General features: G+C 36.2%; 1 protein-coding gene across 4 annotated transcripts in view; it reads right to left on the reverse strand.

Annotated features, from left to right (window-relative positions):
* RDM1 (RAD52 motif containing 1) overlaps positions 1–13,646 on the reverse strand; it is a 37,638-nt gene that overhangs the window by 21,003 nt on the left and 2,989 nt on the right. For 2 of the 4 annotated variants that reach the window (XR_005559887.1, XR_005559886.1), the window contains exons 3-6: positions 11,090–11,212; positions 9,477–9,642; positions 7,414–7,503; positions 6,248–6,336 (exon numbers count right to left, since the gene is read on the reverse strand). Coding sequence is in view for 1 of the 4 variants with exons in the window: in XM_039369496.1 (XP_039225430.1) it covers positions 1,101–1,181; positions 6,248–6,336; positions 7,414–7,503; positions 9,477–9,642; positions 11,090–11,212 (549 nt within the window). In the remaining 3 variants the exon portion in view is untranslated. Of the gene's footprint in view, positions 1–590; positions 1,182–6,247; positions 6,337–7,413; positions 7,504–9,476; positions 9,643–11,089; positions 11,213–13,646 lie in introns of those variants that run through there. The other 2 variants (XM_039369496.1, XR_005559888.1) reach the window with 2 other exon arrangements.

Consider the following 13,646-nt stretch of genomic DNA (forward strand, 5'->3'; position numbering starts at 1 on the left):
TGCATTTGTATCATAGCAGCCCAATTCTTGGAGGCTTAGATGAGTACTATCAGTGGGATAATTTACAATACCCATAGTAAATCTAAAAACAAACCTTGAGAATGTTAAAAGTGACAAACAACAAAAAATCATCCCAAATAAGTTAAATTGCTGTCCAGAACAACTTGATTTTAATCAGAGACATAAGCCTGATTTCTATAAAAAGACTTTTTCAAAGAAGAGTTAAACTGAAAAGCAGTAAATGATTGCTGGAGGCTTTGGGGTGATTAAATTATCACATCATTTTGCGAGTGATTTGCTATGGCTATTGATACACACAGCCCTCCAAAATCTACTTTTGAAGAAAAGGGAGGATGCAGCACAAAAATAATTATTTTATTTAATAACCAATTTAAATTTCTTGTCTGTAAAATAGTATGGTCCCATTTATAACATTCTGATCTCAATCAATATCCACTGACTATTCTTACATATAGAAACCTCTCTCTCTCTCTCTCTCTTACAAGCATACTGACCATAGCACCCCCAGACATTTTTCCTTACTTCTGACAAGAATACAATAGGGTGGAATGAGATGAGGATGAGTAGGAGCTGCACTAGAGAGAAAGCTGAGGTAAAAACTTGAGAGAGAAAAGGAAATAGTAACTGGAAAAGAAAGGGAAAAAGTTGTCTCTTGCTTCTTTCTTTCTTTTCAATGGTTCTATTTTTACTGGCCCATTCCCTCACTTCCAGTGATTTGGGGGTGGAAGACAATAATTGGATATTTATAATAGAAAACTGCTATCCAATTTGTTGAAAACATTTACTGCATATGAAACAAGATATATAGTCAAGTCATATTTTCTATCAGTAAGCCATTTATTAGAAAAATATAAAAACCAGAAAAATAATACTGCCTTTCCAACCATCACTGATTATAAATAGGTAATCAGTTTTTTTCTTGGAAGAGTATTATCTTCTGATCGATAGCTTGCATTTCGTAGCTTCATCACCCAAATGCTCTAAAAACAAGGGTAACCAATTTCCAGGATGGATAATGGACAGGACAGGACACCCTTCCAGATCAGTAAGAAAAAAACAGAATCGGTGTCCATAATCTGCTATTCTCCATCCATGTTAAAATTGCACAAGACCTCTTCTTCTCCCAGAGGGTCCAGCTGTAAAAATGACAATTCAGTTACCTGGGAAGAGAGGGAAGGAAATACCTTAATAATTTACAAGGATAATTGGCACAGGCTGAATTCTTTAATTCTCACAGATTTTTAATACAGTACATTTTGAACAATTCCAATATCTTAGATGCTTTCTGCATAGTTTAACAGAAGTCCTAAACCAGGGGTAGGCAACCGTGGCTCTTTTATGACTTGTGGACTTCAACTCCCAGAATTCCTGAGCCAGCGGAGTTGAAGTCCACGAGTAATAACAGAGCCAAGGTTGCCTACCCCTGCCCTAAACCATGAGAATGGGCTCCTTTTACATACAATTTCATATCATTTCCAAGCAACTGTCTTTTCCTCTAAATTTTCACAAGGATCTCTAGGATTGACATAGGATGTTACTTATGTTAACCCAAAATTCTCCATCTTTCGGATAAAATCTGCTTAAGATATCATATAAAGCCTTTTGTAATTGTTTTAGTATGTGAATCAAGCCATCTACTTTAACAATTGTAGCAGATGCAATTACTGTACCCAGCCAACTGTACAGTAGTCAACAATTACAACTAAACAAACCATGACTTAGTCTACTCTGCAAATACTACTTAAAAATCATGATTTAACAGTGCAAACACATTCTAAAAGACCAACTGCTTACTCAAATGTTCTATTATAGCTCTGCAGATTTAGCTCCAACAAATCCCATAATATCTGGATAATAGTACATGATGAAGGTAGTCTTATTTTTCTTATCTTTGGGAAATAGTATACCTAAGCTGATCCTCTGGATCATATGCTTTGTCCTGCTCTGTATTGGTCACTTTTAGTCATGCTTACATGCTGGCTAAGCAACTAGGACATTTGAAATATTTTTGTGTATGCATGCATGCATTCACTATTTCTTTTGCTCTTTTTGCTAGTTAAAACTCAACAGTGGCCACAGGTTTGGAAAAGATCAGTTTACATTCCAATTCCAAAGAAAGGCAATGCCAAAGAATGTTCAAACTATTGCAACATTGCACTCATTTCACATGCAAGTAAAGTTATGCTTAAAATCCTACAAGCTAGACTCCAGCAGTATGTGGATCAAGAACTTCCAGAAGTACAGGCAGGATTTCGAAGAGCCAGAGGAACTAGAGATCAAATTGCCAACATATGCTGGATCATGGAGAAAGCTAGGGAGTTCCAGAAAAACATCTACTTCTGCTTCATTGACTATGCTAAAGCCTTTGATTGTGTGGATCACAACAAATTGTGGCAAGTTCTTAAAAAGATGGGAGTACCAAACCATCTTATTTGTCTCTTAAGAAACCTATATGCGGGTCAAGAAGCAACAGTGAGAACTGGACACGGAACCACTGATTGGTTCAAAATTGGGAAAGGAATCCGGTAAGGCTGTATTCTGTTGCCCTGCCTATTTAACTTATATGCAGAGCACATCATGAGAAAGGCAGGGCTAGATGAATCAAAAGTTGGAATTAAGATTGCCGGGAGAAATATCAACAACCTAAGATATGCAGATGATACCACTCTAATGGCAGAAAATGAAGAGGAACTAAAGAGCTTCTTGATGGGGTGAAGAAGGAGAGTGCAAAAGTTGGTTTGAAACTCAAAATTAAGAAAACCTAGATCATGGCATCCGGCCTTCTCAATTCCTGGCAAATAGATGGGAAAGAAATGGAAGTAGTGACAAATTTTGTCTTCCTGGGCTCCAAGATCATCGCAGATGGGGACTGCAGCCAAGAAATTAAAAGACGCTTGCTCCTGGGGAGGAAAGCTATGGCAAATCTAGACAGCATACTAAAAGCAGAGACATCACCCTGCCAACAACAGTACGTATAGTCAAGACCATGGTTTTTCCAGTTGCAATGTATGGCTGTGAAAATTGGACCATAAGAAAGGCTGAGCGCCAAAGAATTGAGGCCTCTGAACTATGGTGCTGGAGAAGACTCCTGCGAGTCCCCTGGACTGCAAGGTGATCAAACCAGTCAGTCCTAGAGATCAACCCTGATTGCTCTTTAGAAGGCCAGATCCTGAAGTTGAAACTCAAGTACTTTGGCCACCTAATGAGAAGGAAGGACTCACTGGAGAAGAGCCTAATGCTGGGAAAGATTGAGGGCAATAGAAGAATGGGACGATGGAGAATGAGGTGGCTGGATGGAGTCACTGAAGCAGTAGGCGTGAGCTTAAATGGACTCCAGAAGATGGTAGAAGACCGGAAGGCCTGGAGGAACATTGTCCATGGGGTCGCGATGGGTTGGAGATGACTTCGCAACTAACAACAAAATTCCAGAGTTTCCCAACCTTTCCAAATTGCGGATTGGTAGGGAGGGGGAGAAAAGAGGTGGTTCTGTGCAAGCAGCTGGCAAGCGTGCACATGCAACTCCATTTGCAAATGCACTCATCCATTGCTCGGACAAGTGCGAATGTATATACCTGTCACTTCCACAGCCCGGTTCCAAACGGGTTAAGGCCTGGTAGTGGGCTGTGGCCCGGGGGTTGGGACCACTGCCCTATTCCAATCAATTGAAAAAAATCTAGCTCAGATACGAAGACAATTCCATCTTTGAAAAGGAAGAATAGCTTTATGCTTTAGATCAAAGTGCAGCTAATTATAGGGAGTTTCACGAGAGGTTGGACAGATGTTTTCTAAGAAACTCAGAAAATTTGATAAGGATCAATCTTCTCTGCTTTTGTTAAGCTTCCATTCTTATTTTACCAGGATTATCAGAATTGTATCTTACATATCTGGAGGACTTCAGGTTGAGAAATGTTAAGGGTGACAACTATTCCCATTTATTCATTAGTCCCCAGCATATGTTGCTTAGTGATATTTTTCTTCTAAATACATAAAGTCCATACTTAGCTATCATGGCTTCATAATTTTGCTTAAAATGGCTCTTGCCAACTAGATTGCTTTCAGATAAGTTAGGCTGCAGTTTCCAGAATTTCCAATCTATACCTTTGTATGTTTTCTAAGAGGACTGCCAACAGAGTGATCACAGCTTGTCAAATATGCATAAATTCCAGAGTTTTTTCATACTCTATTTGAAATGAATATAGAGCCTATGGGCAAGAAAGATAGCCAAAGAACATTTTAAAGATTGGACACATTTATACATTACTTGGCATTCTTGGAAAATGATTTGCAAAGGTTAGTCCTTTCAACAGCACTTCTTTCTATTCTGTCTTGTACATGGTAATAGGGATTGTACAGAGAAGCTTATAGATGAGATGCTTGCACTCTGTGCTTCTAGGGATGCTAATTAAATTAGAAACAATTCTTCTCAAGAATTCACCACTCACAATCCTTCAAGCCTGGGACATCAGCAGTCCTGAAGTTCCAGCTTAAATTGTTAAGAAGAGCTGATGAGTGACCTGTTATACACTGTAGCACCTCTAGTTTCCAGACCACTTGTCCCCTTGGTCCAAGTCTGATAAACTGATATAAATGCCCCAGTAACAATTGCATTCTGCATTCTAAAATGCTTGAGGCATAACTACTTATATTCATTCCTTTCAGCCTCCACACGCTTATGATGCCAAGAGATGAGGTTGTTAATTGAAAGCAAGTTGAAGGATTATGTTGTTTGTTGTTTGGAATGGTTAAAAGACTGCATAAATTTGAACAACCTAAGATTGTTGGACCTTGAAGGTGATTTAAAATTTGGCTGGTATGCTTATTTGTGGTTATGACAAAGTAAAAGTTAACCTTGGTTTTAAGAATCATATCATTAGGTAATCAATTGGGCCTGTATGGTGGAAATATAAAAGATTGGCTATCATCCCATGAAGTTCTACATAGAAAAGAGATGTTATTGGAATGCAAATGGATGACATATCAGGATTTATTGACATTTGAAGAAGAAGAACTTAAGATAAAAACAAGAGAAGAATTAGTAAGTGAAGGATTTGTTTGTGATTGGTTTAATTATTATAGATTTTTTTGAAAGATTTAAACTTGATACATTGAGTTGTTTTTTGTTGTAGTTGAATTAGATATCAATTTATATTATGGAGATGACTAGCTGATTGCTAAAGTATATAAAATGATTACTTAAGATGAATCTGGAAGATGAATTTGTCAAAGATTGTATGGGAAAGTGGGCAAAAAAATTGGGTTATAACCTAATACTGGATAAAGGAGATAATGTATGGACTAATTGTTTAAAATTATTTTGAGTTACAATTTGAAAGGAATTTTTTATAAAAATGATGTATCATTGGTATTTGACCCTAGACAGAATAGTGAAAAAGTATAGAGGAATCTCTAACAAGTGTTGGAAACGTCAACAAAATACAGGCACATTTTATCATATGTGTTGGTCTTGTAAACATGTTAGATCATACTGGATTAACATAATAATGATAATGCTGAAAATATTTAAGATACAAATACTAATGAAACATGAAACTTTTCTTGTAGCTATTATGCATAAATCAGTTACAAAACATTTTGGGATGTTATTTCTTTACATGGTGACTGTTGCAAGGATTGGACTTGCTAAACACTAGAAAGGAAAAGAGATATTGATTGTTAAAGAATGGATTTTAAAATTGACTGAATTAGCAGAGATGGCAAAATTAACTGGATGGACAATTGACTAGACAACTTTCCAAGGGACTGGAAGCCGTTGGTGGACTTTTTATGTGTTAAATACAATAAAAGAAGATTATCAGAAAGATTTGAAGATTAGTATAATGTTTGGCCTTTTTTACATATATATTATGATTATATGTTGGATTGATTTGATTATTAGACAGAGATCAACTCATCTGGAATATTTGTTTATTTAATATACCGTAGCATTTTTTGTTAAATAAGGATGGGAAATCTGTTATGTAAGGGGAGAACTTAACGGGTTTTTTTTAACTTTACTTTTCAGCATTCAGCCAGGTAGATTTTTTTATGTTCAAGGTTAGAGCTATTTAACATGGGGAGGGAAGGTTCTACACAATTTTTTTTTCTCATTAGTGTTGGATGTTCATTTTTCTGTTTTGTATTTTATTCTTGTTCATAAAAGAAATAAATTAATAAAAAAGAAGCAATTTGAGGGCATGCAAATGCATTAGGAAAAAGGCTTGTTTACCTGAATGAGACCCCTGAGTTCGTCTTCTGATACACAGTCAATGAGGTCTTTCTCAGGATAGTTGTACTCCACTGCCAACTTCCCATTTTCTGAAACAAGCAATCAAAAATAAGGCCAACAAATCAACCGTAAACAAATGAATACAGATTTTGAAACATGACTGAAATTTATTTAGGATTTTATAGATTCTCAATTAAGGATTTTTGAACTAAAATTTATAATATTTTTTTATTATTTCTAAAGTGCTAGTGCTTATAATCAATAACTATAATCCATTTATAATCTGATTGAAAGTAAGATTTAAGATTAATTTGGATGGGATATGAGAGATTTGTGGGCAGAATCTCCTGAGCTTTGGCTAAAGTTGGTTCTCAATAACAATCAACAGTAAGGTGTTCCAGAAATGGGATATTTAGTGAAAAGAAAGGTCAACTGGAAAATATTGGTGTGAGCATGAATATCAGCAATGTAAATGTACCAACAAAATGAATCAGGATTTCCAGTGATGCAGGAAACATGACAGAAATGAAAAACCAGGGGATAGAGTTATTTTATGATTATTGACGTGAATAAAAACAAAGTTTCTGTGAGGGCAAATAGAAAAACAACAAGGCAGAGAAAGGATATATGGAAGCATGAAACTGAATACATTGAGCAGAAAAAAGTCAAAGTACAAAGCAGATAAATGTGTTCACAACAATGAGAATATGTTAAGTCATTGCACCCTCCAATTTGCCAGTAGCTAACTGGAACAACGGAAGCTTTTATGCAACTCATCTGGATGTTGAAAGTGCTACATTAGGCGACATGAACAATTGAAGCCAGATGAAAGAGATTTTAGAGAAAGTGTGTACAAAATAAGTAAAACATTGCTTCACTACAATTTAGTATAATGAATAAGAATACAATGAGCCTTGGCTTTGCATTCTTGCTTCTCTTTATTACAGGAAGGCTTTCAAGAACACTTCATGGGAAAATACTTCCGTTTTCATTTGCAATTTATTATTCAAACTGACAAAAGGATAGCAAATTACATTAAGCCAGGAGCCTTAGAGCCAATAAATAGCTTATGTATATTTAATTATACAGATATTCAACCATTTTCTTGGCTGGGAGATGGAGAAAAGTATGGAAGAAGAAATTATAAGGAAAGTTGATGGTCTTGCCTAGGATTATGAAGAGTATTTTCCGAAATGCATCCGAGAGTGCCTGTTGCACTGCAAACTTCTGAGCATTGCGGGTGGCCATCAGAAACTCTGAAAGACATAAATCCAAAATAACAAATTGATTCAATTTTTTTTGTAGCTCAAGCTCTGCTGAACATTTTTTTTAATTTTTATTTTTTAGTAGCTTATAGTATAAAATACAAAAATACAAAAGCAAGTAGTAGGAAACAAATGGGGGGGGGGAAGGGGAAGAAAAAAGTGTGGAAGAAGGGGAAAAGAAAAAAAAAGCAACTCCCTCTATTGCGGTAGCATAAGACATTAATACCGGACCTCAACTTTTTATTTTTCCATAATAAAATAAACTAGCCATTTCTATAACAGCAAATCAATCTAATCAGTAAAACCCAAAATCAAAATTTCACTTTTTTCCACCTCAAGTACAAAGTCCAGAAGTGGTTTCCAAGCAGAAGCAAAAGTACTTATATTCTTTACTTTGATCAAAGTGGTCAATTTAGCCATCTCTGCTAACTCCATCAATTTTGGTAGCCATTCGTCCATGGTGGGTATCGAAATGTTCTTCTATTTTTGTGCATAGAGCAGTCTTGCTACTATCAACATATATAAGATCGGAATTCCATTTTTTTCCCCAAGTCTTTTTCCATTAAGCCCCCCCAAAAAGTTTCTGGTTTTATCTTTATATTCACTTTAAGAATTTTCTATATTAGAATATGAATCCTACTCCAATATTTCTTTGCTTTATCGCATGTCCACCATAAATGGTAAAAGGTCCCTTATTTACATTTACATTTCCAATATTCACTTAAAATATCTTTATATAGTTAGATAGCTTGTCTGGTGTTAAATACCAGCAATACATCATCTTATAGAAATTTTCTTTTAAATTATAGTTTAATGTGAATTTTAAACCTTTCATTCACATATTCTCCCACTGTCCAAGTATCACATTATTCCCAAAGTTCCTTGCCCACTGAATCATGTTTTACATGATCACTTTCCCAATTCAATAACATTTTATAAATCTTAGCAATAATATATTCATCACTATTCAAGTACTGCTGAACATTTTTGAATCAATGTCAGCCTTGCAAAAAAGGTAGTTCTGACACAATAGCTACTTCAAATTTAATTCAGATTCAATATATAAAAAACTTTATTTGACATAAGAAAATAAATGAAGTTAATAAAAATTGGTCTCTTTATATTTTATTTAACTAGTCATTTTATGCGGCAAACACTGATTTAATAGCCTTTTACCACTGTAGTAGATTTAAGTCTGGAGCATAGTGCACTCGAGCAGTATGTGGCTATGAAACTTCAAGGATAATGAGGATGGTGACTATATCCCATCAAGGTGGTGTATGTAACATTTCCTTACAATGGTTTTGTGAAGTGAGTTGGGCTGAAAGAGTGACCAGCTGAAAGTTACTGAGCCAGATGTATGCCTAAGGAAAGACCAGAACTCACAATCTTATGTTTTTTTTAATTGTGGGATTTCTCAAAGGAAATGTGGCATGAATATAATGGAGCACATTTCCGTCTATCTACAATCAAGCTTTCTTCAATCAGGTTAGCACTAACCTCACTGCCCCAGTGATTCCAATGTTCTACAAGCTCATAGACTTTCCAAGCTAGATGGGACCTCAGGTAATTGTCCCCCAAAATAGCTGGAAGATACCTGGCTAAGGGAGACTACTCTAGAAAACTACATCTAGTAGACTATTTAGCCCTTTTTTAACTTGCTGCAGATTCTCACCATTCTTAGGAGCTATTCCTCCAACCCACAGGCTCAATCCACATTTAACATTGCATAACAACTTAATATATACTAAAGACAGTTGTGCTTTTTATTGGAATGGAAATGTCATTTAAGTCCCTAGTAGCCCTCCATCAAGAATCATCCTCAAATGTGATTTTTGATGGAGAACAAAACCCCATCCAAGTAGGAAACCTATTTATGACTGCACTGTAAGTGATAGTATTACTTTTATTTTGCTTTGGGTACATCACTCCAGCCTCCACTACCCTCTCCATTCCCGTGTTACCTTGATTGGGGTTCACCTGAAGTTCAGCCACTCCAATCCCTCTGGTATAAATCCCATAATGAGGGATGTTTAATTCTTGCACACAAAGATACTTTGAATGATGGTGCCTGGGTAAAGTTCCTCTTTCTTTTTTCTCATTATCTTCAAAGCCAGGTATATTCTGCAGCTGTTCCATTATGCAGGGAATATATAGAAGGGAAAACAAGAGCCTATGCCTTTATCCATCCTACAATGGTTCTTCTCCCTTCCCCTTCCCGTAATTCCATTGCAGAATATTTGCATTCTGTAGATTAGTGTTCTAAACCAGGAGTTTAGTTTTGGTTTTGCTTGCATCCTGGCAGCTCCCTATACTCATGGAACAAGAAGCACCTAGTCTCTCACATAGAGATACAGTCTAGGACAAGTCAGAAACAGCTACAACAAAAGGAAGACTGTTCCCCTGACCTCTGGAATTCAAGGCAGGCAGGTGTTTAAAAAAAACCCAAACACCTTCTGAGTAGTTCTTATCCCTTTCCTCAGGAGAGAAAAGGACTACAGGGCCCACACCAGATCCAAACAATGAACAAAATTGAAGAAAAAAATGAATGTTTATAAGGAAGGATAAGCCTTTTGGGCTTAGAGTGGTCCTTGTTACACCACTGCTTTGTGAACTGCATTACTGCTAGTTTGCTTCTGACTGCAATTCAAGATGGCAATAATCACCTTTAAAGCCCTTCAAGGCATGGGTCCAGGATACTTGAGGAATTGTCTATTGCAGGGGTAGGCAACCTTGGCTCTTTTATGACTCGTGGACTTCAACTCCCAGAATTCCTGAGCCAGAGGTAGGCCAAGGTTGCCTACCTCTGGTCTATTGCAACAGGATTGGTCTGCCCCACCCGTGGTAGCAGAGAAGGCATGCTGTGGGCCCCTTTATCCAGGGTATGCTGGCTGTTGGGGTCCAGAAGAGCCTTCTCTGCCATCACCGTTGCTTTTTGGAACATCTTGCCCCTTAGAGCGAGGTCGGTTCCCACCCTCCTGAGGTTCTGTAAAAGTCCAAAAGCTGGCTCTGCCAGTTAGCTTGGGGCTCCAATAGGGGAATGTCATGCTGGTGATTCTTAATAACCAATCTCCCTGCTCATCCTGCTCTCTCTCTATCTTTTAGTTAGTTGATCATTTGTACTTTTATAGTATTGTATTTATATTATAGGCATGTTTTATCCTTTTTAACATTGCAAGCCGCCAAAAGTTACTCTGTGATAAGATGGGCAGCAAGCAAATCTAAATGAATAAATATCTAAATGGATAAATAAATAAGCCGGCCATAATAAGAAAATAAATAAACATCCAGAGATGAAGAAGTACAACTACCAATATAGATTTGCCTGAATTAATATTTTTCTCCAAACACTTCTTAGAACATTACAGTTCTGTAAGTAGAAAATGAACATTTAAATTATGTATCAAAAAGTAAAATGAGGACCCAGATTGTTGGAGGCAATATGCTCACATTGTAAATTACTCAGAGAGTGCTATCAAACACCACAAAGTGGCATATGCTATTGCTATATTTAATCTTATCATCCTTATGAAAATAGAAAAATAAGAAACAAAATGAAAGCCTAAGTCATTCTTACAGTGATGATGCGACTGGACCAACCATTGAAACCAAGGTAGTAATTAGCTAATTCTTGGCTTTTGTGAATGTTCAAAGGTAATGTTTGCTTTGTAAGAGCCCTCTGTCTGGTACAAATGCAAATCTGAAAAAGAAGAATCCCATATCTCATTAGAGGGATGTACAGAACTCCCCATTTTCTCCCAAAAGAAATAAAGTCATCAAAAACTGGATTTCAGTCTTACTAAGAACTTAACAGGAAAGATACTAATCCATACATGTATTTTCCTGTCTTTTACAAATAGGTAAAATAGATAGACATATTTTTATGCTATTTTTTGCTTTTCATAAATATTTATTAATATTTTTCAATAAAACATATAGGAATTGGAAGGAAAACTGTTAACAATATAAAAACTGATAAAACAAAACACCATTCCATGACAAAACCTAACCTGAATTGGTTGTCTTCAGATATGCTGAATTTCAACCTATATTATTTTTAGCCAATGCATCTTGATACTGTAGTATTTTATATTCTAAGACAGCTGATCATTTCAATCCCAAGGCTGTATGTGTCCCCAAAATCTGCAATTGGACTGCTTGTATACAGACTATGGTCACAACTCAGCATCCTGTGATACTTCAGAAATTTTAAAAACAGAAGTATTGAAGGCTACCAAAAAAGCAAGGAAGGTCAGCATGCACATATTATATACCATCTGCATCCAGGATCTATCAGAAGTCATTAAGGAGTGCAACCAATGCCTTCTTCGTGCTGGCATTCAATCTGAAACCTGACTGAAGGAGACTGAGATAATTTGCTAAAATGTGGGCTCTTTGGAGCCATAACACAACAGCTTCTCAACAACTGTATCTAAAATGGGAAAGTTAGAGATAGGCTGAAAATTACCCAGTAAAATCAGTTTTTGAGGAAGGAGTGGGACACTGCCTCCTTAACATGTGAAGCGTTAATACACTTTACAATGCTTTGGTAAGGCCACACTTGGAATATTGCATCCAGTTTTGGTCACCACTATCTAAAAAAGATGTTGAGATGATCAGGAGACTGCAGGCTAAAACATATAAGGAACAGTTGCTGGAATTGGGTATGTCTAGTTTAATGAAGAGAAGGACTAAAGGTGATATGATAGCAGTGTTCCAATAAGAAGATGGAGTCAAACTATTCTCCAAAGCACCTGAAGGCAGGACAAGAAGCAATGGATGGAAACTAACTAAAGAGAGAAGCAACCTAGAACTAAGAAGAAATTTCCTGCCTCCAGAAGTTTTGAATGCTCCAACACTGGAAGTTTTTAAGAAGAGACTGGATAACCATTTGTCTAAAATGATATAGGATTTCCTGCCTGAGCAGGGGGTTGGACTAGAAGACCTCCAAGGTCCCTTCCAACATCATCATTATTAAATGCAACCAGAACCACTCCTTCCTCAAGGAAGCATTTACTTCTGCTTGGACTTAGTCACATACCATCTTCTGGGAGGCCTTAATCAACTGTGAGAAGGATGGATGTAAGATACAGGTGGCATGCTTTAAGCTTCAAAGATTCTGTCACTTCTTCAGGGCCAACAGGATCAAAGTCTTCCAGATAATTATGTAAGGCTAGCGATGCAACATTATCAACAATACTGAAATGAGCCCTGACTATTAATGGGACTGCTTTATATGTGGAATACCAGGGGGAATACTCTTTTGCACATTGGATCAGAGAACAGGGTATCTTTAGTAAGCTTGACATTCACTTACTCCAAATAAAGTTCACTCCATCCCTTGGCAGGGTCAAGCAACTTGCCTGCCAAGGAAAAAGTCAACACCCCGTTTTAGATTATCTGCTAAGAAGTATTCAGGATCTTTTTTTTTTATTAAAAGTTTTTAAAATTTTACAATAAAAACCCCTTCCCCAATCCCTCCCAACCCACCCCAAAACCCTCCCCGGTTCTTCCCAGAGCTGAATACAGGCTTAACTAGATCTTAAAAGAAAAAAAGTTTTAAACCCAAATAAACCTTAAGCAAATATAATTACGCTCAATAAACAAATTGTAAAATACTTTAACTCCATAATATGTAAGAAACAAAAAGAGGAAAAACAAAAGAGAAAATAAAAAAGAAAAAAAAATAAAAAAATTAAAGAATAATAACAATTACACTTCTAAATAATATCTTAAACTTATATAAATTATTTAAAAGCTAGATAATATTTTCTTATATCATAGTTATATTGTATAAAATTTATCCATCTTTTCCACACCGAAAGATACTTCTCTTGCGATTGATCTTTCAAGAAAACCAAAATTTTTGCCATTTCCGCTAAGTAAGAAACTTTAAAAAACCATTCTTGCAAAGTAGGCAAAAATTCCTTCTTCCAATATTGCCCTATTAACAACCTAGACGCAGTAATTAAGTTTAACGTTAAAATAATCTCTTTTTCATCACAATCAGAAACAATACCCAACAAAAACAATTGTGGAGTAAATTTTATCCTTCTTTTAAAAAATCTTTGAATATTCCACCATATCTTAATCCAAAAAGCTTTAATACTTTTACATGACCACCAAATATGATA

The sequence above is a fragment of the Crotalus tigris genome, unplaced genomic scaffold (genome assembly GCF_016545835.1).
Source record: "Crotalus tigris isolate CLP2741 ecotype Arizona unplaced genomic scaffold, ASM1654583v1 scf7180000021159.508159, whole genome shotgun sequence".
Lineage (NCBI taxonomy): Eukaryota > Metazoa > Chordata > Lepidosauria > Squamata > Viperidae > Crotalus > Crotalus tigris.